Source organism: Astyanax mexicanus, chromosome 5 (assembly GCF_023375975.1).
Source record: "Astyanax mexicanus isolate ESR-SI-001 chromosome 5, AstMex3_surface, whole genome shotgun sequence".
NCBI lineage: Eukaryota > Metazoa > Chordata > Actinopteri > Characiformes > Acestrorhamphidae > Astyanax > Astyanax mexicanus.
In genome coordinates, this window is record NC_064412.1 from 981,523 (window position 1) to 1,001,004 (window position 19,482).

At 34.9% G+C, this 19,482-nt stretch overlaps 1 protein-coding gene across 1 annotated transcript in view; it reads left to right on the forward strand.

Moving 5' to 3' along the window:
• cntn3b (contactin 3b) overlaps positions 1 to 19,482 on the forward strand; it is a 178,600-nt gene that overhangs the window by 35,781 nt on the left and 123,337 nt on the right. Inside the window, exon 3 of the mRNA XM_022662736.2 lies at positions 8,047 to 8,182. Coding sequence (XP_022518457.2) covers positions 8,047 to 8,182 — 136 coding nt within the window. The remainder of the gene's footprint in view (positions 1 to 8,046; positions 8,183 to 19,482) is intronic.

The window sequence follows — 19,482 nt, forward strand, 5'->3', positions numbered from 1 at the left end:
TCTAATAAAACCCTTATGATTAGTTTGTTAAGAGCATTTGGCTACTGCGCTTGTGCAGATCTCCTCACTGAGTTGGGGTGGGGCTCTGATTGGCTCTTTTTGGTTAAGGTTATAATAGTAGCTATAATGAGGTTTATGATGTCAGGGGGTTATAATTCCATCACTGCTAAAGAATGTTTAATTATCAGTGTATTTATTGTTGCTTTTTTAAACCTATAAAACTGTAAAAATATGAAAAACTATGAGAAATCTGAATCTCTCTGCAGCACAGAAGTGAAGGCAGCACACAGATGGGTCTTGACAACAGCGTTGTAAGATAAGGTTTCAGAAACAAAGTCCTGTCAGTGAACGTCGAGCCGGGATACGGCGCTGCTGCTGATCTGCACAGTACCGTATCAAACACTTTCAGCAGGAGCAAGATCCCCTGATTTCAGTAAAACAGCTCTTAAACGATATTCTCTCAGCTCACACTGCGCCCATAAACACTCCTCTCCCCAGATTACACTTCTCTCTCCACTGAAAACCTGCTGAATAAACACAGTACTGTTAGAATTTATTAACATAAAACAGTATTATACCGACGGATATACGGCTATCTATAAAATACAGGAGGTCACTTCTCTTTATTTATTTACAGTATCTATAAAACGTGTTTAATCACTCATCTTTTCAAGCTAATGTTTAGCATTGTCAACGTCTTAATGTACAGTTTAAAATGAACTAAATCATTTAGCTTCTATTGTCTATTTAGCATTCTATTATATTATAATTCTCACAGTGGCATGATATGCTATTGAAATGATATTATATTTTTTTTGCAATTATTTCACAGGCAAAATATCCTCAAGTTATGTCCATATAAATTAACACTTTAACCAGCAATTACTAGTAACATATAATAAAACCCTTATGATTAGTTTGTTAATGGCAATTGGATCAACAATGCACAAAAATCATGTTTTTTTCTGTATTATATCCACTCGTACGACACCACCTTCCATCTGTTTTAATTGGGAGGAACCAAAACACTCTAAACTAAAGGTCCCTACCATTTAAGTATATTGTTTAGCATAATTATTTCACATGCAATATATTATTAAATTATGTCCATATAAATTATAAATTAACATTTCAACCAACAAGCATGGATAAAATCTGATAAAACCCAATGATGTACAAAATACATGCTTTGGCAGTTTTTTTCTGGCTACTGCGCTTGCACAGATCTCCATATTGAGTTGGGGTGGGGCTTTTCCACAAGCAAACTGACTCTCCTGCACTTGCAGTGTAAACAGCAAGCTGATTGGCTCTTTTAGTTGAAGGGAGGGACTTTATCGCTCAATGTACGCTAAGTTAAGGGTTATGAGAACTCAGTCATAATCCAGCCAGTGGTTGAACTCCTCTTTAATAATGTCTCTGGCCTGGTTCAGATCCAGATCGAGTATCTTCTGATTTAAACTAAAGCATTTAAAGCCGTGTTGCTTTAGGAGATCTTCAGTACGACACTTTTATCTAAGGGAGCGTTTAGAAAACACCCTTTTTAGATGCGATGCACGGCGAGTCTGATTCCAGGAAATGCTGCTGAGAGCTTCAGACGTTTGATTGACAAGTAGGTAAACAGGAAAGGTTATTAAAGAGAACGTCTTCAATATAAATGATCATCAATGAAGTGAATGAAGAAATATTGATGATATTTCTATACCAAGATAATAAAACATAAATAAAATTGAACACTGCAAGAATATCAAATGTATTCAGTCTTAGAAACGAGCTAAAATATACTTTTTCCCATTTTGATAAAAAGGAGAGATTCTCGAGAGCTTCATGTGTTGCACCAGTGTATAATATATGGTGATTTCCAGCTCCAACTTCCTGTAATTGTAAACACCACATCCTGAGGAGCACCTCCCCAGAAATGTAGCTATGCATCACATGACGCGGTCAGTAGCAGCTGTGATTGGTCCACAAACAAATGTTTATTTTTTTATTCCAATGTCTGAGTTGTGTAAATTCTAAAAAACAAACAAAACGAAAAAGTTAATTTATTTAAAAAAAGGGTATAATCATTCTATTTTATCATCTTTTAGTCAGTGACATAATTGGTATTAAAATTACTATAATATAATTTTTTATAATTGTTTAGTTACTAAACAAACATAAATAATAAAATTTGATGTAACTCTCACGATTAGTTTATCAGCATGTGGCTCAATGATGCACAAAAAAATGTGTTTTTAGCTAGTTCCAGCTATACGGATTCTCCAATTCCAATTCTATAGAATTTGTAAAAGGGAAAACTAATTGGCCATTAAATTCCCAAAAGTCCAAAATATGGATTTTTTTTTATTATTTATTTATTTATTTTATTTTTTTACTATTTTTGCTTATTAACTGGAACTGAAGAACAAAAATGGCAAAAATAAAGCAAACTTTTGACCGGTATTATATATATATACTAAACTAATGTTCATTACATGATAAATATGAATTAATATTTTTAATGAATAACTTGTGGTGTTTCATAAAACAACCAATGACCATCAAATTGCTTGCAAATTATTTTATTTTTAGGTTTTCTTTTTAGTGCTCATTTGACTAATTTGGTTTGTATGCTTAAAAATTGGCCTTATTTTTTTTTTACTTTTATTATTTTTATAAATCAGCCAATAATATGATCTTTTCCTTCAGCACTGAAACAAGTGAATGAACTCCCACATGTAGAGCATCCCCCCCCCACACACACACACACACACACACACACAGGAAACATATTGGTTGTAAGTTACATAAGCCCCACATTCTGACAGTTTTATATAAATATTGATGTGAAATCAATAAAACAGTCAGATATTTCCTCTTCCTGTAGAAGTAATGGAAAACATCTATCTTGTGTGAAGGCGGAGAAATCCGGCCTTTATAAAAATATCACTGCACTGCCGGATCTGAAAAGCAAAGTAGAAAAGCTGATCTTTTTATATTTTTATTTTATTTGCAATATATAATAAAACATGTAATACTTTACAACTTATGTAGAACCTCAAAATGTGAATATTTTAATAGGCAGGGATTAGTCTTAGATTTGGACTTTACAGCTTTTTGAAAGGAGAGATTAAATGGAAATCAAAATAAAGTAAAAAAACGAAGCTTAATCCAGGTCTAGAAAACGAATAATTGAATTTACACTAGTAATAACTGCTAATATAACACATATTATTATTACCTATTATTCTTTTTTTATTATTATTTTTTTTTTACAATAACGACATCCTTTGTATATCAGCCCATCAGCTCTCCCTCCTGCCCCACCTCTAAACCCATACATCACCCAGTGCCCCTCCCAAACTACCACTCCCATCAAGCTAAAATATACAGTAGATTTCTTCTGATTTTTTTATGATATATCCTGGGTAATTTGATAAACCATTATTAGGCAAATATTTGGACAGCATTTAAAAATGGAGATATTTAATTAAAAGCAAAATATAATAAAACAACAATAAAGCTTAATCTATGTATGGAAGAAATAATTATTGAATTTACACTGTTAATAACTGCTAATACAACACATTTTAAGGGAATTATATTCATTGTCTGCAGTATTCAGGTAGGGGTGGCCAATATGACCCTAAACTAATATCACAATAATTCAGGATGTATATATATATATATATATATATATATATATATATATATATATATATATATATATATATATATATATATATATATATATATATTTATTTATTTATTTATTTATTTATTTTTATTTTTTTTTTACAATAACGATATCCTTTGTAATTTTCAGCCCAATCAGCTTTCCCTCTTGCCCCACCTCTAAACCCATACATCACCCAGTGCCCCTGCCAAACTACCTCTCCCATCGATCTAAAATATACAGTACATTTCTTTCAATGTTTGAGTTTTTTTGCTATGATAAAAATATCCTTGGTAATTTGATAAAACATTATTAGGCCTATATTTGGACTTAACAGCTTTTTAATAATTGCGATATTTAATTAAAAGCAAAATAAATTAAAAAACAAAGACAAAAAAACGACATCCTTTGTAATTTTCAGCCCATCAGCTCTCCCTCCTGCCCCGTCCCTAAACCCATACATCACCCAGTGCCCCTTAAAAACTACCTCTCCCGTCAAGCAAATATATACAGTACATTCTTCCAATTTAGATTTTTTTGTGATGACGATATCCTTCTTAATTTAATAAAAACATTATTATTTGTTATATAAATATATTTATATGTTTATTATCTGCAGTATTTTAGGGTAGGGATGACCAAAACCTTGTATTTGTATTTTGTCCCATTTCTGGTTATTTATTGGATCTGAAGAGCAAAAATGGCAAAAATAAAGGAAAAATAATAGGGCTGTTTTAGTAGTGTATCTACTGAACTCATGTTCATTACATAATAATAATAATAATAATAATAATAATAATAATAATAATAATAATAATAATAATAATAATAATAATAATAATAAATAATTTTATCAAATTACCAAGGATATCTTTATCATAAAAAATATGTAATGCATATTTTAGCTAGATGGGAGAGGTAGTTTGGGAGGGGCACTGGGTGATATATGGGTTTAGAGGCAGTAAAGAAGGAGAGCTGATTGGACTGAAAATTACCACAGATAGAATTATCTTTAAATGTGTAACATATAAAGATTTTACACATTTTAATATATGTAAATTATATGAAATACTTATATAATTTTATATCTAACATTATTTATTATAACTTTTATTATTTATTATTACTATTGTTACTATATATTATTACTTATTATTACTTAACAAAATAATAAAAAAAGATTGTTGCATATTAAAAACCATCAAATAAAACAGTAAATTGTGAAACTTAAATAATTTATTTATCTTTTTAAAAAATATTTGTGATTTTATTCCGTAAGAAATGATATATCACAATCATCACTGAGACCCACATAATTTACCAACATCTATAAGATGTTATTCTCTGATCCTCAGGCAGTGGATCAGTTTTCAGTCTCTACAGACATCGTCCACACGTCAGTGTAATCAGATAATTATTTACTGAGGATGATACAGGATATAACAGGTCAGAGAAACGATCAATAACAGGACAGTCTGTCCCGCAAACGTCCAAACAAATACACTCTATAATTAATAACAAGACAAATATATAAGATTATTCTTTTAAAGTAGAGTTTTCAGTTTAATTTGTCTCTTAGAAGAATATACATTCTGTATATTATGTACAACAGTGAGCCATAACATTAAAACCCCTGACAGATTCAGACCTGGGTTACACTGAGTAGTTCAGGATGGCTACATTAGTCACCAACTAAACAGTCTGTTGTTAAAGCAGTATAAATGGACTTTAAATGTTTTTTTTTTAAGTATTAACAACTTAATTTATAACCATTAATAAATTCTTTATAAACTATTTATAAACCATTTATAAAGGAGCCTCAATATAAATTGGTACCGAAATGTCTATTTATATTGTCCATCGTATTATTATTATAATTTTTTTGTTGTTACTCCATTTAAACAAATTAGACAGCATCTTTATTCATTAAATATTTATTGTTCCTAAAACAGTGTATTTTGCATTATTACGACACTTTTGTGATAATTATATTGAATGAAACATATACTACTGCAACTAAAATAAGAGAAACATACTATATACTGTAGTATAACAATTTAAAACATTTAGTGGAAAAAAAAAAAAAAAACTTGCAAAATTTGTGTAAAAAATAAAATAAATAAATACTTAGAATTGCCTGTTTACTAGAGTTTACTGGAATTTAATATTGTTTACCATTAACTACCATTTACTTCCATTAACTACCATATATATTACCATTTTCTACTGTTTTCTAGCATATACTGCCGTTTACTGCCATTTACTACTGTTCACTACCTTTTACTGCAATTTATTACCGTTTACTACCATTTGCTATCTTTTACTGTCATTTATTACCGTTTTTACTGTAATTTATTACCGTTTACTATTTGTTACTGTCATTTACTACAGTTTCCTACCATTGGCTTCCCAGTTTACTACCTTTTACTGTCATTTACTACCAGTTTACTACCTTTTACTGTCATTTACTACCAGTTTACTACCTTTTACTGTCATTTACTAACAGTTTACTACCGTTTACTACCATTTACTGCCATTTACTTCCATTGTCTACGTTCACTACCATTTATTACTGTTTACTCCCATTTACTAATTTTACTGCCATTTGTTACTGTTTATTACAGTTTACTACCTTTTACTGTCATTTACTACAATTTACTACAATTAACAATCCCATTTACGACTGTTTACTACCTTTTACTGTCATTTACTACCATTTAATACCATTTACTGCTGTTTACTATTATTTACTACCGTTTACTACAGCTTGCTATCTTTTACTACAATTTACTACCATTTACTACAATATACCACCATTTACTACTATTTACTACCATTTATTAACATCTTTGCTATGAGAAAAGAAAGCAATGAATGTTGTGTTCCAATAAGTATGTAGCTGTTTTTTTAGTTGTAGTTATTTGAATAAGTGCTGTTGAATTTTGTAGGTTGTATAGGATAAATTGTTTTCTTAAGAAAGCCAGTTAAAAGGTTGTTTCAGTAATTTATCTGAACAGTAATTCTAATAACAAATGAAAGAATATGTTTCTCTGTATCGCTCTGGGATAAAACGGCTGTAATATTCATTTCTCATGTGAAGAAAAGTGACTTTATTCACTTTAATGTTTACACAGGGGATCAAAAGCAAAGGGACCTAGTTTCCCCCACATAGATACTGCAATCCTGCAACTGCAGTCCAGTAGTGTTTTATCTTTATGTAAAAAAACACGTTAAATAAATTACAGTATTAGAGTCCCAGAAGCATCTCAGCATCTTAAAGATCCACCGAAGTGCTTTTGTTAGAATTTAAGAGTTAGCTTAGCGCTGAGATGCATTAAAGAAATGTAGCTGTTTGTTCTTCATCAGCTCTGATACTGTCAGCACTTATTTTAATCTATATTTTATGTGTTTTTTAAGTATTTCTTTTAAGAAGTAAATTAAAGATTTAGTGTGTGTCAATGTGTCTTTGCTATGGTAACGACGGGAAAAGTACACCTTGCACATCTCAAAATGTGCAAAAAGCATGCCTTAATTCTCTTAATTAATCATGGGTGGGGTTAATTTTGGGGGTAACGTGAAATAATAAACCAATCAGAGTGTCTCTTTAAGACTTCATAATTCTCTTTAAGAGTAGATCAGGTGAGCTCTGACTTTGGTGGATTGCTATTGTAACGGTGCAGCTACCTGGACGTGTCCAACAAACTCTTCTCAGCAGAGGAAACTGAGCTCATTTACGGGAACAGCAATGTTATTTCTGGATATTTCTGCAAAGTGATGTTTGGAATCTGTGAAGATTAACATCTAGCGCTCATTTGACTTTAAAAGGTTTTTTACTTATTTAATATGTTTAATACTTATACTAAGCTTAGCTTTACTTAACTAAGTCTTTGACTGTCTTCCTGTTCCTGTTAAACCCCACCTCTCTGTCGCACCTTTGTAGAGGGGTGACCCCCCCCACCCCCGATTAGACTTAGTAAAGTTACTGCTTCATTACTCCACATGGTGGCGCTATCATCAAATGAATAGGGTTAATAAATCTGCGGTGAAGAATATTGGTTGTTAAATTGTGTGAAACTGAAACACCAATGAATCTGTAATTGCTGGTATTTGATTATTTATTAGTATTTTATCCTCTTCAGTAACACAGATAATGAAGTAATGAAGTATCGTATAGAATTGTCTTGATATATCGATGATATATTGATAATCAATATTATTGCTATCATTGTTATAGTGATATTTGTACAAAACAAAGATCTGTATTAAATTAAAATAGATAAGATCCTCCGACTAATGTTGGTTAATGGTTTTTGTGAGTCAATGTTTAGCTTGTGTTTTATTTTAAGCTATTTGTTTAATTTATAATATTATTATTCCCCGTATCTCACCAGCTTGTGCACAGGAAACACAATTCCATGGTCCGAGTTGGAGAAACGAACCCTCGGACCTGATTCTACCCATAAACTCCCCAAACCAGGAGGCTGTTCTAATATGCCAGGCGTCCGGCGTCCCGTCTCCACAGTACAGGTGAGTGGATGAATTTATTTATTATTTATCTGTGGAGGTTCAGAGCTTCTGTGCTGCACTCGAGTGGTTTGGGTTTGGCAGTGCTTTTCTCCGGGGGACTGAATGAGAGACTAATAGTGCTGATTGCTATTGATTTTCTGGAGGAGTGTTGAGCGATTTGTCCCATCAGTTTACCTCTGTTGAAATACGGTAACCTACTGTATTGTCAAATATACGGAGCTTCTGCTCCACAGCGTCTCACCATGACCTGATTTTATAGGAGCTTTTAGGCTACTTGAGTAAAAGCTTCAGTAGAGCCCTATTGTTCAGTAGTCCAGTATCTGCAGTGCTGTATGATCTAGACAATCTGCGTTTAAATATCATCCTTATTTTATCAATAAATTTATTACTGAAGATCTTCACCTGTCAGACTAACTCTAGTTCTTCTCTTCAATGCTGGAACTGAGACTTAAATCCTATCCGTATGGGATTAGTATCTCAGGAAGACGTCTGTGAAGAATATTTCACACTTCTACTCCGGACTGCCGGCGTTCAGTAGCTCCTCCATTTCCACTCGCTATTGTGTTTTTAACGTGGGTCTCTGTGGAAACCATGGCGCACCCAAAGTGTAATTACGGTGCGCGGCAGTGGACAAATAGTAACACAATAAAAATGTCTTGTTATGCCATAAGGACGTTTAAAACACTTTAGAAATAGTTTTGAGAAAAGAAAGCAATGAATGTTGTGTTCCAATAAGTATGTAGCTGTTTTTTTAGTTGTAGTTATTTGAATAAGTGCTGTTGAATTTTGTAGGTTGTATAGGATAAATAGTTTTCTTAAGAAACCCAGTTAAAAGGTTGTTTCAGTAATTTATCTGAACAGTAATTTTAATAACAAATGAAAGAATATGTTTCTCTGTATCGCTCTGGGATAAAACGGCTGTAATATTCATTTCTCATGTGAAGAAAAGTGACTTTATTCACTTTAATGTTTACACAGGGGATCAAAAGCAAAGGGACCTAGTTTCCCCCACATAGATACTGCAATCCTGCAACTGCAGTCCAGTAGTGTTTTATCTTTATGTAAAAAAACACATTAAATAAATTACAGTATTAGAGTCCCAGAAGCATCTCAGCATCTTAAAGATCCACTGAAGTGTTTTAGTTACAAATTAAGAGTTAGCTTAGCGCTGGGATGCATTAAAGAAATGTAGCTGTTTGTTCTTCATCAGCTCTGATACTGTCAGCACTTATTTTATCTATATTTTATGTGTTTCTTTAAGTATTTCTTTTTAGAAGTGAATTAAAGACAAAGGTGTATGGGCCCTATTTTATCTATAGGCAAGCCGTGCACCGTGCAGCTTAATTTAGGGCGTGTCTGAGTTGTCTTTGCTGTCATAACGACGGGAAAAGTACACCTTGTGTGACACAATGCAAAAGGCATGTACTAATTCTCTTAATTATTCATGTGTGTGTACTTAATTACAATGTCTTGTAATGCCATAAGGACGTTTAAAACACTTTAGAAATTGCAACACCATTTCAACTACAGAGCAACCACCTTAGATACTATGGCAACCAATGCCATAGTAGACGTCTTGTTGTTGAGCTGGTCCAAGTCCAAGAAGTGGTGGGCACCTAGCAATGTCAAAGCAAGCTCTTCTGATGTCATAGAATCACTGTAGAAACTGTAGAAAAATTGTGACACCATATTAACCACCTAGCAATCACTGCACACCTCCATAGCCACCATCTGTGATATTACTGCAAGCTCCTATCAATTCCACATCAACCCCATAGCGACCTCTTCTGAAGCCTTTTAAGCATTGTATAAACTTTCAAACTGTAGAAATTGCAGCATCATGTCTACCACCTGGCAACCAGAGAACCCCATATCAACCACACTATATCAACTACTTCATCCATATACCAATGCCATAGCAACACTGTTTTTCTGATGCCACAGGAACAACGTAGAGACTGTATTTATTCTCCAACCTCATATAACCTTACTACATCGTAGAACGTAGAACACCACCACTGCAACCACATGTGATATTACGGCAACCACCTAGCATTGGGCATAACACCATAGCAACCTCTTCTGATGCCATAGGAACGCTGTAGAAACTGTCGAAATTGCAACACCATAGCACCACTAAACACCACTATAGCTCCTACCAATTTCACAACCTCTTCTGAAGCCTTCTCAGAACCTTCTGTAGAAACGGTTAAAACTGTAGACATTGCTACATCATATCTACCACCTAGCAACCATAGAACAACACCATAGCAACCACCCTATAGCACTATAACTACTTCGTCTGTATACCAATGCCATAGGAACACCTTTCTTCTGAAGGCATATGAACACTGTAGAGACTGTAGACCATGTAGAAATTGCAACACCATATCTATCACCTAGCAACCATAGAACAACACCATAGCAACCAGACTATAGTAAATACTTAATCCGTATACTAACGCCATAAGAACACTGTTCTTCTGATGCCATAGGAACACTGTGGAGACTGTAGACCCTGTAGAAATTGCAATACCATATCTACCACCTAGCAACCATAGAACAACACCATAGCAACCAGACTATAGTAAATACTTAATCTGTATACTAACACCATAGGAAGACTGTTCTTCTGATGCCATAGGAACACTGTGGAGACTGTAGACCATGTAGAAATTGCAACACCATGTCAACCACCTTTTTTTAGTTTTATATTTTTCTTTTTAAACCCCTGGCAGTTTACTGCTAGCTTTTATACCATTTCACTTTATTTTTATTTTTTTTACTGGACGTAACAAAGCTTAAATGTCTTCTATTTCTATTCTATAAATATATATTATATCACCATCGTCCGCTAAACGGCTCAATCTGAATGTTATGAAAGTAAAGGCAGGCTCAGTAGCGGCGTGCACTGCAGTCGTGCAGCTATAGACTCATTATTTTCCTGGTGAGCGCAGATCTCAGCGTGAGCTGGGGGGAATTAGCATGCTAACTCCACATCAACACCATAGCGACCTCTTCTGAAGCCTTCTCAGAAACTTCTGTAGGAACTGTTAAAACTGTTGAAATTGAGACACCATATCTACCACCTAGAAACAACACCCTAGCAACCAAATAAAAGCTGAATGTCTGGACTTTGTGGAAAATTGCAACACCGTGTCAACCACCTTTTTTTTTTTTTCTTTTCAAAGCACTGGCATATGTCAAATGTCTTCTATTTCTATTCTATAAATATATATTATATCAGCCTCGTCCGCTAAATGGCTCAATCTGAATGTTATGAAAGTAAAGGCAGGCTCAGTAGCGGCGTGCACTGCAGTCATGCAGCTATAGACTCATTATTTTCAATATCTACCACCTAGCAACCATAGAACAACACCATAGCAACCAGACTATAGCTAGTACTTCATCAGTATACTAATGCCATAGAAACAGCATTTTTCTGATGCCATAGGAACATTGTGGAGACTGCAGACCCTGTGAAAATTGCAACACCATATGTACCACCTAGCAACAACACCCTAGCAACCACACTATAGCAACTACTTCATCTGTATACCAATGCCATAGGAACACTGTTCTTCTGATGCCATAGGAACACTGTGGAGACTGTAGATCCTGTAGAAATTGCAACACCATATCTACCACCTAGCAACCATAGAACAACACCATAGCAACCACACTATAGTACTATAACTACTTCATTTGTATACCAATGCTATAGGAACATTGTCTTCTGCTGCTATAAGAACACTGTGGAAACTGCAAACCCTGTGAAAATTGCAACACCATATGTACCACCTAGCAACAACACCCTAGCAACCACACTATAGCAACTACTTCATCTGTATACCAATGCCATGGCAACACTGTTCTTCTGATGATATAGGAACACTGTGGAGACTGTAGACCCTGTAGAAATTGCAACACCATATCTACCACCTAGCAACCATAGAACAACACCATAGCAACCAGACAATAGTAAATACTTCATCCGTATACTAACGCCATAGGAACACTGTTCTTCTGATGCCAAAGGAACACTGTGGAGACTGTAGATCCTGTAGAAATTGCAACACCAATGTCAACCACCTTTTTTTTATATTTTATATATTTTTTCTTTTTAAAGCCCTGGCAGTTTACTGCTAGCTTTTGTACCATTTCACTTTATTTTTTTTCTGTTTTTTACTGAACCTGAAAAGCTTAAATGTCTTCTATTTCTATTCTATAAATATATATTACATCAGCCTCGTCCGCTAAACGGCTCAATCTGAATGTTATGAAAGTGAAGGCAGGCTCAGTAGCGGCGTGCACTGCAGTCGTGCAGCTATAGACTCATTATTTTCCTGGTGAGCGCAGATCTCAGCGTGAGCTGGGGGTTTTAGCATGCTTGATGTATTAGCCCCACCTGGAGAGTAATGTACACTTTCATTGCAGCGGGGGAGAAAAAATGGCTTTGAGAATATAGGAAGGATCTGAATGAGTAATTTGTGCTGAAGATTTCCGAGATAGCGTCCCCGGCCCCGTCCCCGGAGGGACGTCTGGCCTGGAAATAGCAGCCGGCGCTGCCTCTGCGGTGGATTGTGTTTCGGAGCTCGGGTCAGCATCATGCAAATCCTCCAGCAAGTGCTTTGGGGCGGCGGAGGCGGCGAGGGAGGGGGGAGTGGTGAGACAGGAGGGGGTGGTGAGACAACCTTGCGAGTGACTTTCCATTAAATGCATGCATTTCCCTTCTTCAGTGCAGACCATTCTTTATTTCTTATTTCTTATTATTTCTTATTTATATTAATAATTTGTCTTATATTTTATATTTTTCCCCAATAATATTTGCAGATGATGCAACTCTAACAAATACGTGTGTTTTTTCTTCGTGTTTGTTTTCAGTTCCTCTTTCAGGTCTTATAACACAGTAATTATATCAGACAGACACATGCCCTGATCTCTTTTACTCCAGAAGACATACGGCTGCTCTAAAATATCATCATTTAAAATGTAAAAGGAAGCAGAATTGTTATATTTTACCAAGCGCCCGTTTTTATATTTTTTTTAATGTATTTTTTAATGTATAGACTTCAAATATATTCACACCTAAGATTTCATCTTTTCAAAAATGGTTAGACTAGAGTGTTTGAGTTAAAAAAAAGCATAAGAATATTGATGATTTGAGTTCATTACATGACTTATTAATTATTACTTTGAGAAAAAATACACTGAGAGCATTCTTCTGTTATGTTCATTATAATATATATATATATATTTATTTATTTTTATTTTTTTTTAATATTATTAAGGTAGAGGCTTTATGTAAGACCATGTTGGGTTTTTGCCTCTATCTGCACTGTATTTTATAGCTATTAGCTGCAGTTTGTGTATGTTGTTGTTGTTGTTTTTTTTGATTGTGCAAAAATAAAATAAATATAAATAAATAAATAAATAAAGACTCAGGGCTGGCCGGACGGGGCGTACGATTGTACTCGCTGTGTGAGACAAGGGGGTTCAGGAGATGAGATAAACCATTACACTAACAGATGCTGCTCTAAACAAAGGGAAACGAGTGCACCGCGCCGCTCACCATGAGCTAATGATAAACTGATAAACCAGTCAGATTCTCCCTCTAATTACAGCGTTCAGATCCTGCTTTATTCAGGAAGAGTTTAGTAAAAACAGAGACGGGATAAAAAGCAGATGGTTCTGCGTATTCAGCAACTACTAACTTCTCTTAATGGCTGGGTAATGTATTTTATAGCATGGTTGTGCACTGGAACATCACATCAACCACCCAGCAATCATAGAACAACACCATAGCAACAGCCTATGATATTACTGCCATATGAACACTGTAGAAATCTCTTGAAATTGCAACATCAAATCAAAATCCTAGCAATCATAGAACAACACCATAACAAACACATGTGATATTACTGCCATAAAAACACTGTAGAAACTGAAGAAATTGCAACGCCATATCAACCACCTAGCAACCATAGAACAACACCATAGCAACCAACATGTAATATTACTGACATAGGAACACCATAGAAATCTCTTGTAATGCCATGAAGACAGTATAAAAAATTCTAGAACACCATAGCAACCACCTGTGAGATTACTGCCATAGCAACACCATAGCAACAGCTAAATACCACTGTAACAACCACTACTGCAACCTCCTCTACAAATGCCATAGAAACACTATAGCAATCTCTTGTAATAAAGACGTTGTAAAGACAAATCATAAAACACCATAACATCGCCTGTGATATCACTGCCATAGCAACGCCATTGAAACCACTAAACACCACTATAACAAACACTACTGCAACCTCCTTTACAAATGCCATAGCAACACAATAGCAATATCTTGTAATGCAATAAAGGCATAGTAAAAAAAAAACATTGAACAACACCATAGCAACACACCTGTAATATTACTGACATAGAAACAACATATCTTCCACTAAATACCACTGTAACAAACACTGCTGCAACCTCCTACAAATGTCACAGCAACACAATAGCAATCTCTTGTAATGCCATAAAGACATAGTAAAAAAAAAACAAGTAAAAAAAAACATAGAACACCATAGCAACCGCCCATGATATTACTGTTATATTAACACTGTAGTAACTCTAGAAATTGCATTACCATATTAACCACCTAGCAGCCACTGAACAACACTATAAAAACAAATACTGCAACCTCCTACCACTGTCACAGCAACACAATAGCAATATCTTGTAATTCCACGAAGACAATATAAAAAACCCTAGAACACCATAGCAACCACCTGTGAGATTACTGCCATAGCAATGCCATTGCAACAACTAAATACCATTGTAACAACCACTACTGCAACCTCCTCTACAAATGCCATATAAACACTATAGCAATCTCTTGTAATGCAATAAAGGCATAGTACAAAATCATAGAACAACACCATAGCAGCCATCTGTAATTTTACTGCCATATGAACACTGTAGAAATCGCAACACCATATCAACCACCTAGCAGCCACTGAATACCGTTATAACAGCCACTACTGCCACCTCCTACCAATGTCACAGCAACACAATAGCAATATTTGGCAATGCCATTAGGACAAGGGTAAAAAAAAAAACATTGAACAACACCATAGCAACCCACCTGTGATATTACTGACATAGAAACAACATATCATCCACTAAACACCACTGTAACAACCACTACTGCAACCTCAGACAAATGCCATAGCAACACAATAGCAATCTCTTGTAATGCCATAAAGACATAGTAAAAAAAAAAAAAACAGAAAAAAAGACCACCATAGCAACCGCCCGTGATATTACTGTCATATGAACACTGTAGTAACTCTAGAAGTTGCATTACCATATCAACCACCTAGCAGACACTGAACAACACTATACCAACAAATACTGCAACCTCCTACCAATGTCACAGCAACACAATAGCAATAGCTTGTAATGCCATAAAGACATAATAAAGAAAACATAGAACGTCATAGCAACTGCCTGTGATATTACTGCCATATGACCCCTGTATATTTGCAACACCATATCTACCACCTAGCAACCATAGAACAACACCATAGCAACCGCACTGTAGCAACTTATTCATCTGTATGCCAGTGCTATAGTAACACTATCCTTCTGATGCCATAGGAACACTGTAGAAACTGTAGAGACCACTAAACACCACCATAAGAACCACTATGGAAACTACTGAAAATACACCACTTCTGACACCAATCTTTACATCTAATCATTAATGATCAAAGCTGTGTTTTTCAATACAAATTGATACAGTATCGCAAGACGAAATATTATGATATGATGCAATATCAGTTTCAATATATTTCTACACCTGTAAATTATATTTATAGTAATTTAGCTCTGAATTAAAAGGTATTTCTATAGCCCGAGCGGAAACACTTCTTATAACTTCATTATAATGCACTAATAAATCCTGCCTGGACTGTAGTACATCTTTTTAATTTTAGTATGTTTAAGGAATGTTTAGTTTTACTCAGATGTGAAGCTTTAGAATAAATGTTTCCAGAATTTTCAGGAGGAATTAATTCTAGTCAATGTCGCTCTTTTAATACGTTAAACTTTCCTCTGCTGAGAAATTAGAAACTGCAGAGTCAACACTGATAGCTGTTTTCCGCTGCAGTTAAGATTGAGTTGAAGGTTAAAAGAGAGATAAAAGGAGGAGGAAGTCAGGGGAAATATGTCATGGCATGTCTTACTTTGAAGTCAGCAAATATTTGAACAGATACATTTTTTTGAAGATTTTTAATCTTTTTGATTTGAATGAAAAGCCGTAGACCTGCAGCGCCGTCGCTGCCGTAACTCCGACACCACGTTCACTCAGTTCCTCAAGCTCAAATATAAAATCTGCACTTTTTAAACAATGATAACAACGCTGTCAGGAGAAAAGGATCATCTGATAATGTTATACCAGATCTGCTGCTCTGAGAAAAAATCGCTCACTACAGCGAAATCCCACTCAGCGTCGATCTGTGGAGAACCAGAGGTGAAACATCCAATTTCCAGCTCTATAATGACTTATAAAGCTTTAAAACTCCAGTTATTATAAAGCTTTTAAACTCTAGTTATAAACATTTTCTCTTCAGTTATAAACATTTTAAACTCCAGTTGTAAAGATTTTAAACTCCATTTATAATAAACCTTTTAAACTCTACTTATAAACATTTTAGCTTCAGTTATATACATTTTAAACATCAGTTATAATGCGTTTATACTCCTGCTATAAAGCCTTTACATTTCGACTAAAGTAAACATTTTAATCTCCAGTTATAAAGCTTTTAAAGTCCAGCTATACACTGTCAAACCCCAGTTGTAAATAAATCTTTTAATCTCTAGTTATAAAGCCTTTAAATTCCGGCTATTAAGCCTTTAAATGTCAGCTAAAATAAACAGTTTAATCTCTTTTAAACTCCAGTTATAAAGCTTTTAAACTTCATTTATAAAGATTTTAAAATCCAGCCATAAAGCATTTAAATTTTGTTCATAAGAAAACTTTTGAACTCTAGCTATAAACAAAAAATTGAAATTAAGTTGAATACATTTTAAACTTCTGTTATAAAGCATGTATTCTCCTGTAATAAAGCCTATACATTTTAACACAAATAAACATTTTAATCTAATTTTACAAAACTTTTAAACTCCATTTATAGTAATTAATATTTTATTATCTGGTTATGAACTTTTTAAACTCCAGTTATAAACCATTTAAACCCCAGTTATAAAGCTTTTAAATTCCAGTTATAATAAAGCTTTTAAATTCCAAAAAAATAATAATAATATATATATATATATTATATATTTTTCAAACTCCAGTTATAAACTTTTCGAACTCAAGGTTTAATAAAGCTTTAAAACTCTAATTATAATAATCATTTTACACTCCAGTTATAAAGCTTATAAACTCCAGTTATAAAGCTTTTGAATTACAGTTATAAAGCATTTTAACTCCAGTTATAAAGCTTATAAACTCCAGTTATAATAACGCTTTTAAACTCAAATTATAATAATGATTTTAAAGCTTTTAAATATAAGTTATAAAGCTTTTGAACTCCAGTCATAAAGCATTTATTCTTCAGTTTCAAAGCTTATAAACTTCAGATCTACAAAATACAGTCTCCATCTGAAAAATCAGGGTTAAAATTATGAACTAAGTATAAGGCACAGTGCTTCCTACAGTGCAGGGCGGAGATAAATTTTAACTCAAGCACATAATCTCCATCCCAACTGCAGCTAAAACACAGCCCAGTCTCTGAAGAAGGTTCAGTTAGACTCTGGTTGTTGTTTTGGAGACGTTTTGGTCGTTTTCCAGTGAGTTTGGCAGCGTGAAGCTAAGAGAATCACACGGAGCCAGGAGATTTTTTTGTTTTTTGGTCTTAGATTCCCGCCGAGCTGCATGTTCAGAACCAGGCAGTTAAACAGGAGCGTTTTTGGCGAGCTTCACATCTTTCCCTCAAAGGCTGCTTCAAGAAACATGGAGTATTTGTGTGTTCTGTAGCGACAGCGCTGACTTTAATAGGATAAAACAGGCCTTTATTACAGATTAGTGCAGAACATTTCAGCTAAAAGACTCTGGCTGTGATTTGGGTAATTCAACACTGTTGCAACTGATCGGTTTATTTAACTGCATTTATTGGGCTCTTACCGTACACTGATGGGCGTGGTGTTCTGGAAATGAGTGTTCAGGTACATTTCTGGAGTTTTGCTTGTTTATCTTGGTAGCAGAAAACACAGGAGCTCCACTGACTGAATACAACCTAGACAGACGCCAACAGTCAGACGTTCATCGCTATCTCGGTAACACAGGCGCTGTGCCGAGCCGAGCGTACACCCCCACTTATTACACACACATGAACACACAGCAGCACAAACCCAACTTTTACATCAACAATAAACAGAATAGTAAATAAAATAACATTGCTGTTCCCGTAAATGAGCTGCTGGAGCTCCTTCACAGCGTCAACCAGCAGCTCAGTTTCCTCTGCTGAGAAGAGTTTGTTGAACACGTCCAGGTAGCTGCACCGTTACAATAGCAATACACCAAAGTCAGAGCTCACCTGACTCTTAAATGTACATTCTGTAGGAAATTAGAGCAAACGTGTCAAATAACTACAGCAGTCAAATTTCAAAACATCACAGAGAGTTATCTACCCTGCCCACCTCTCCCCAGACACACTGCTCACTCGGGTTGCCAAGTTGAGGAGGCTGAATCTACACAGTCCAGTGCAAGAACAGTTTAGTAACTTCTACCATGGCAAGGAACGACGAGTCACATTATAAACCAGCTCATGTGAACTTTATCTGTAGTTAGCTAACCTAGCTTTACGCACCGCTAATAATTGATTGTGGTGACGGACAGTTCTGGTGGAAACAGGAGAGTTGAGGTGCACATTGAATTCTGCGTGATTTGATCAGCCGTGGTTTTATGTTTTTTGGACACAATCCGGGTTAGCACCCGAACATCCCTTTCAGACAGCTTCCTCTTACAGCGTCCACAGTTAATCCTGTTGGATGTGGTTGGTCCTTCTTGGTGGTGTGCTGACATTACCCTGGATACCGTGGCTCTTGGTCTTGGTCACAGATGCTCCAGCAAGACGTGCACCAACAATTTGTCCTCTTTTGAACTCTGGTATGTCCCCCATAATGTTGTGTGCATTGTAATATTTAGAGCAGAACTGTGCTCTTACCCTGCTAATTGAACCTTCACACTCTGCTCTTACTGGTGCAATGTGCAATTAATGAAGATTGAACACCAG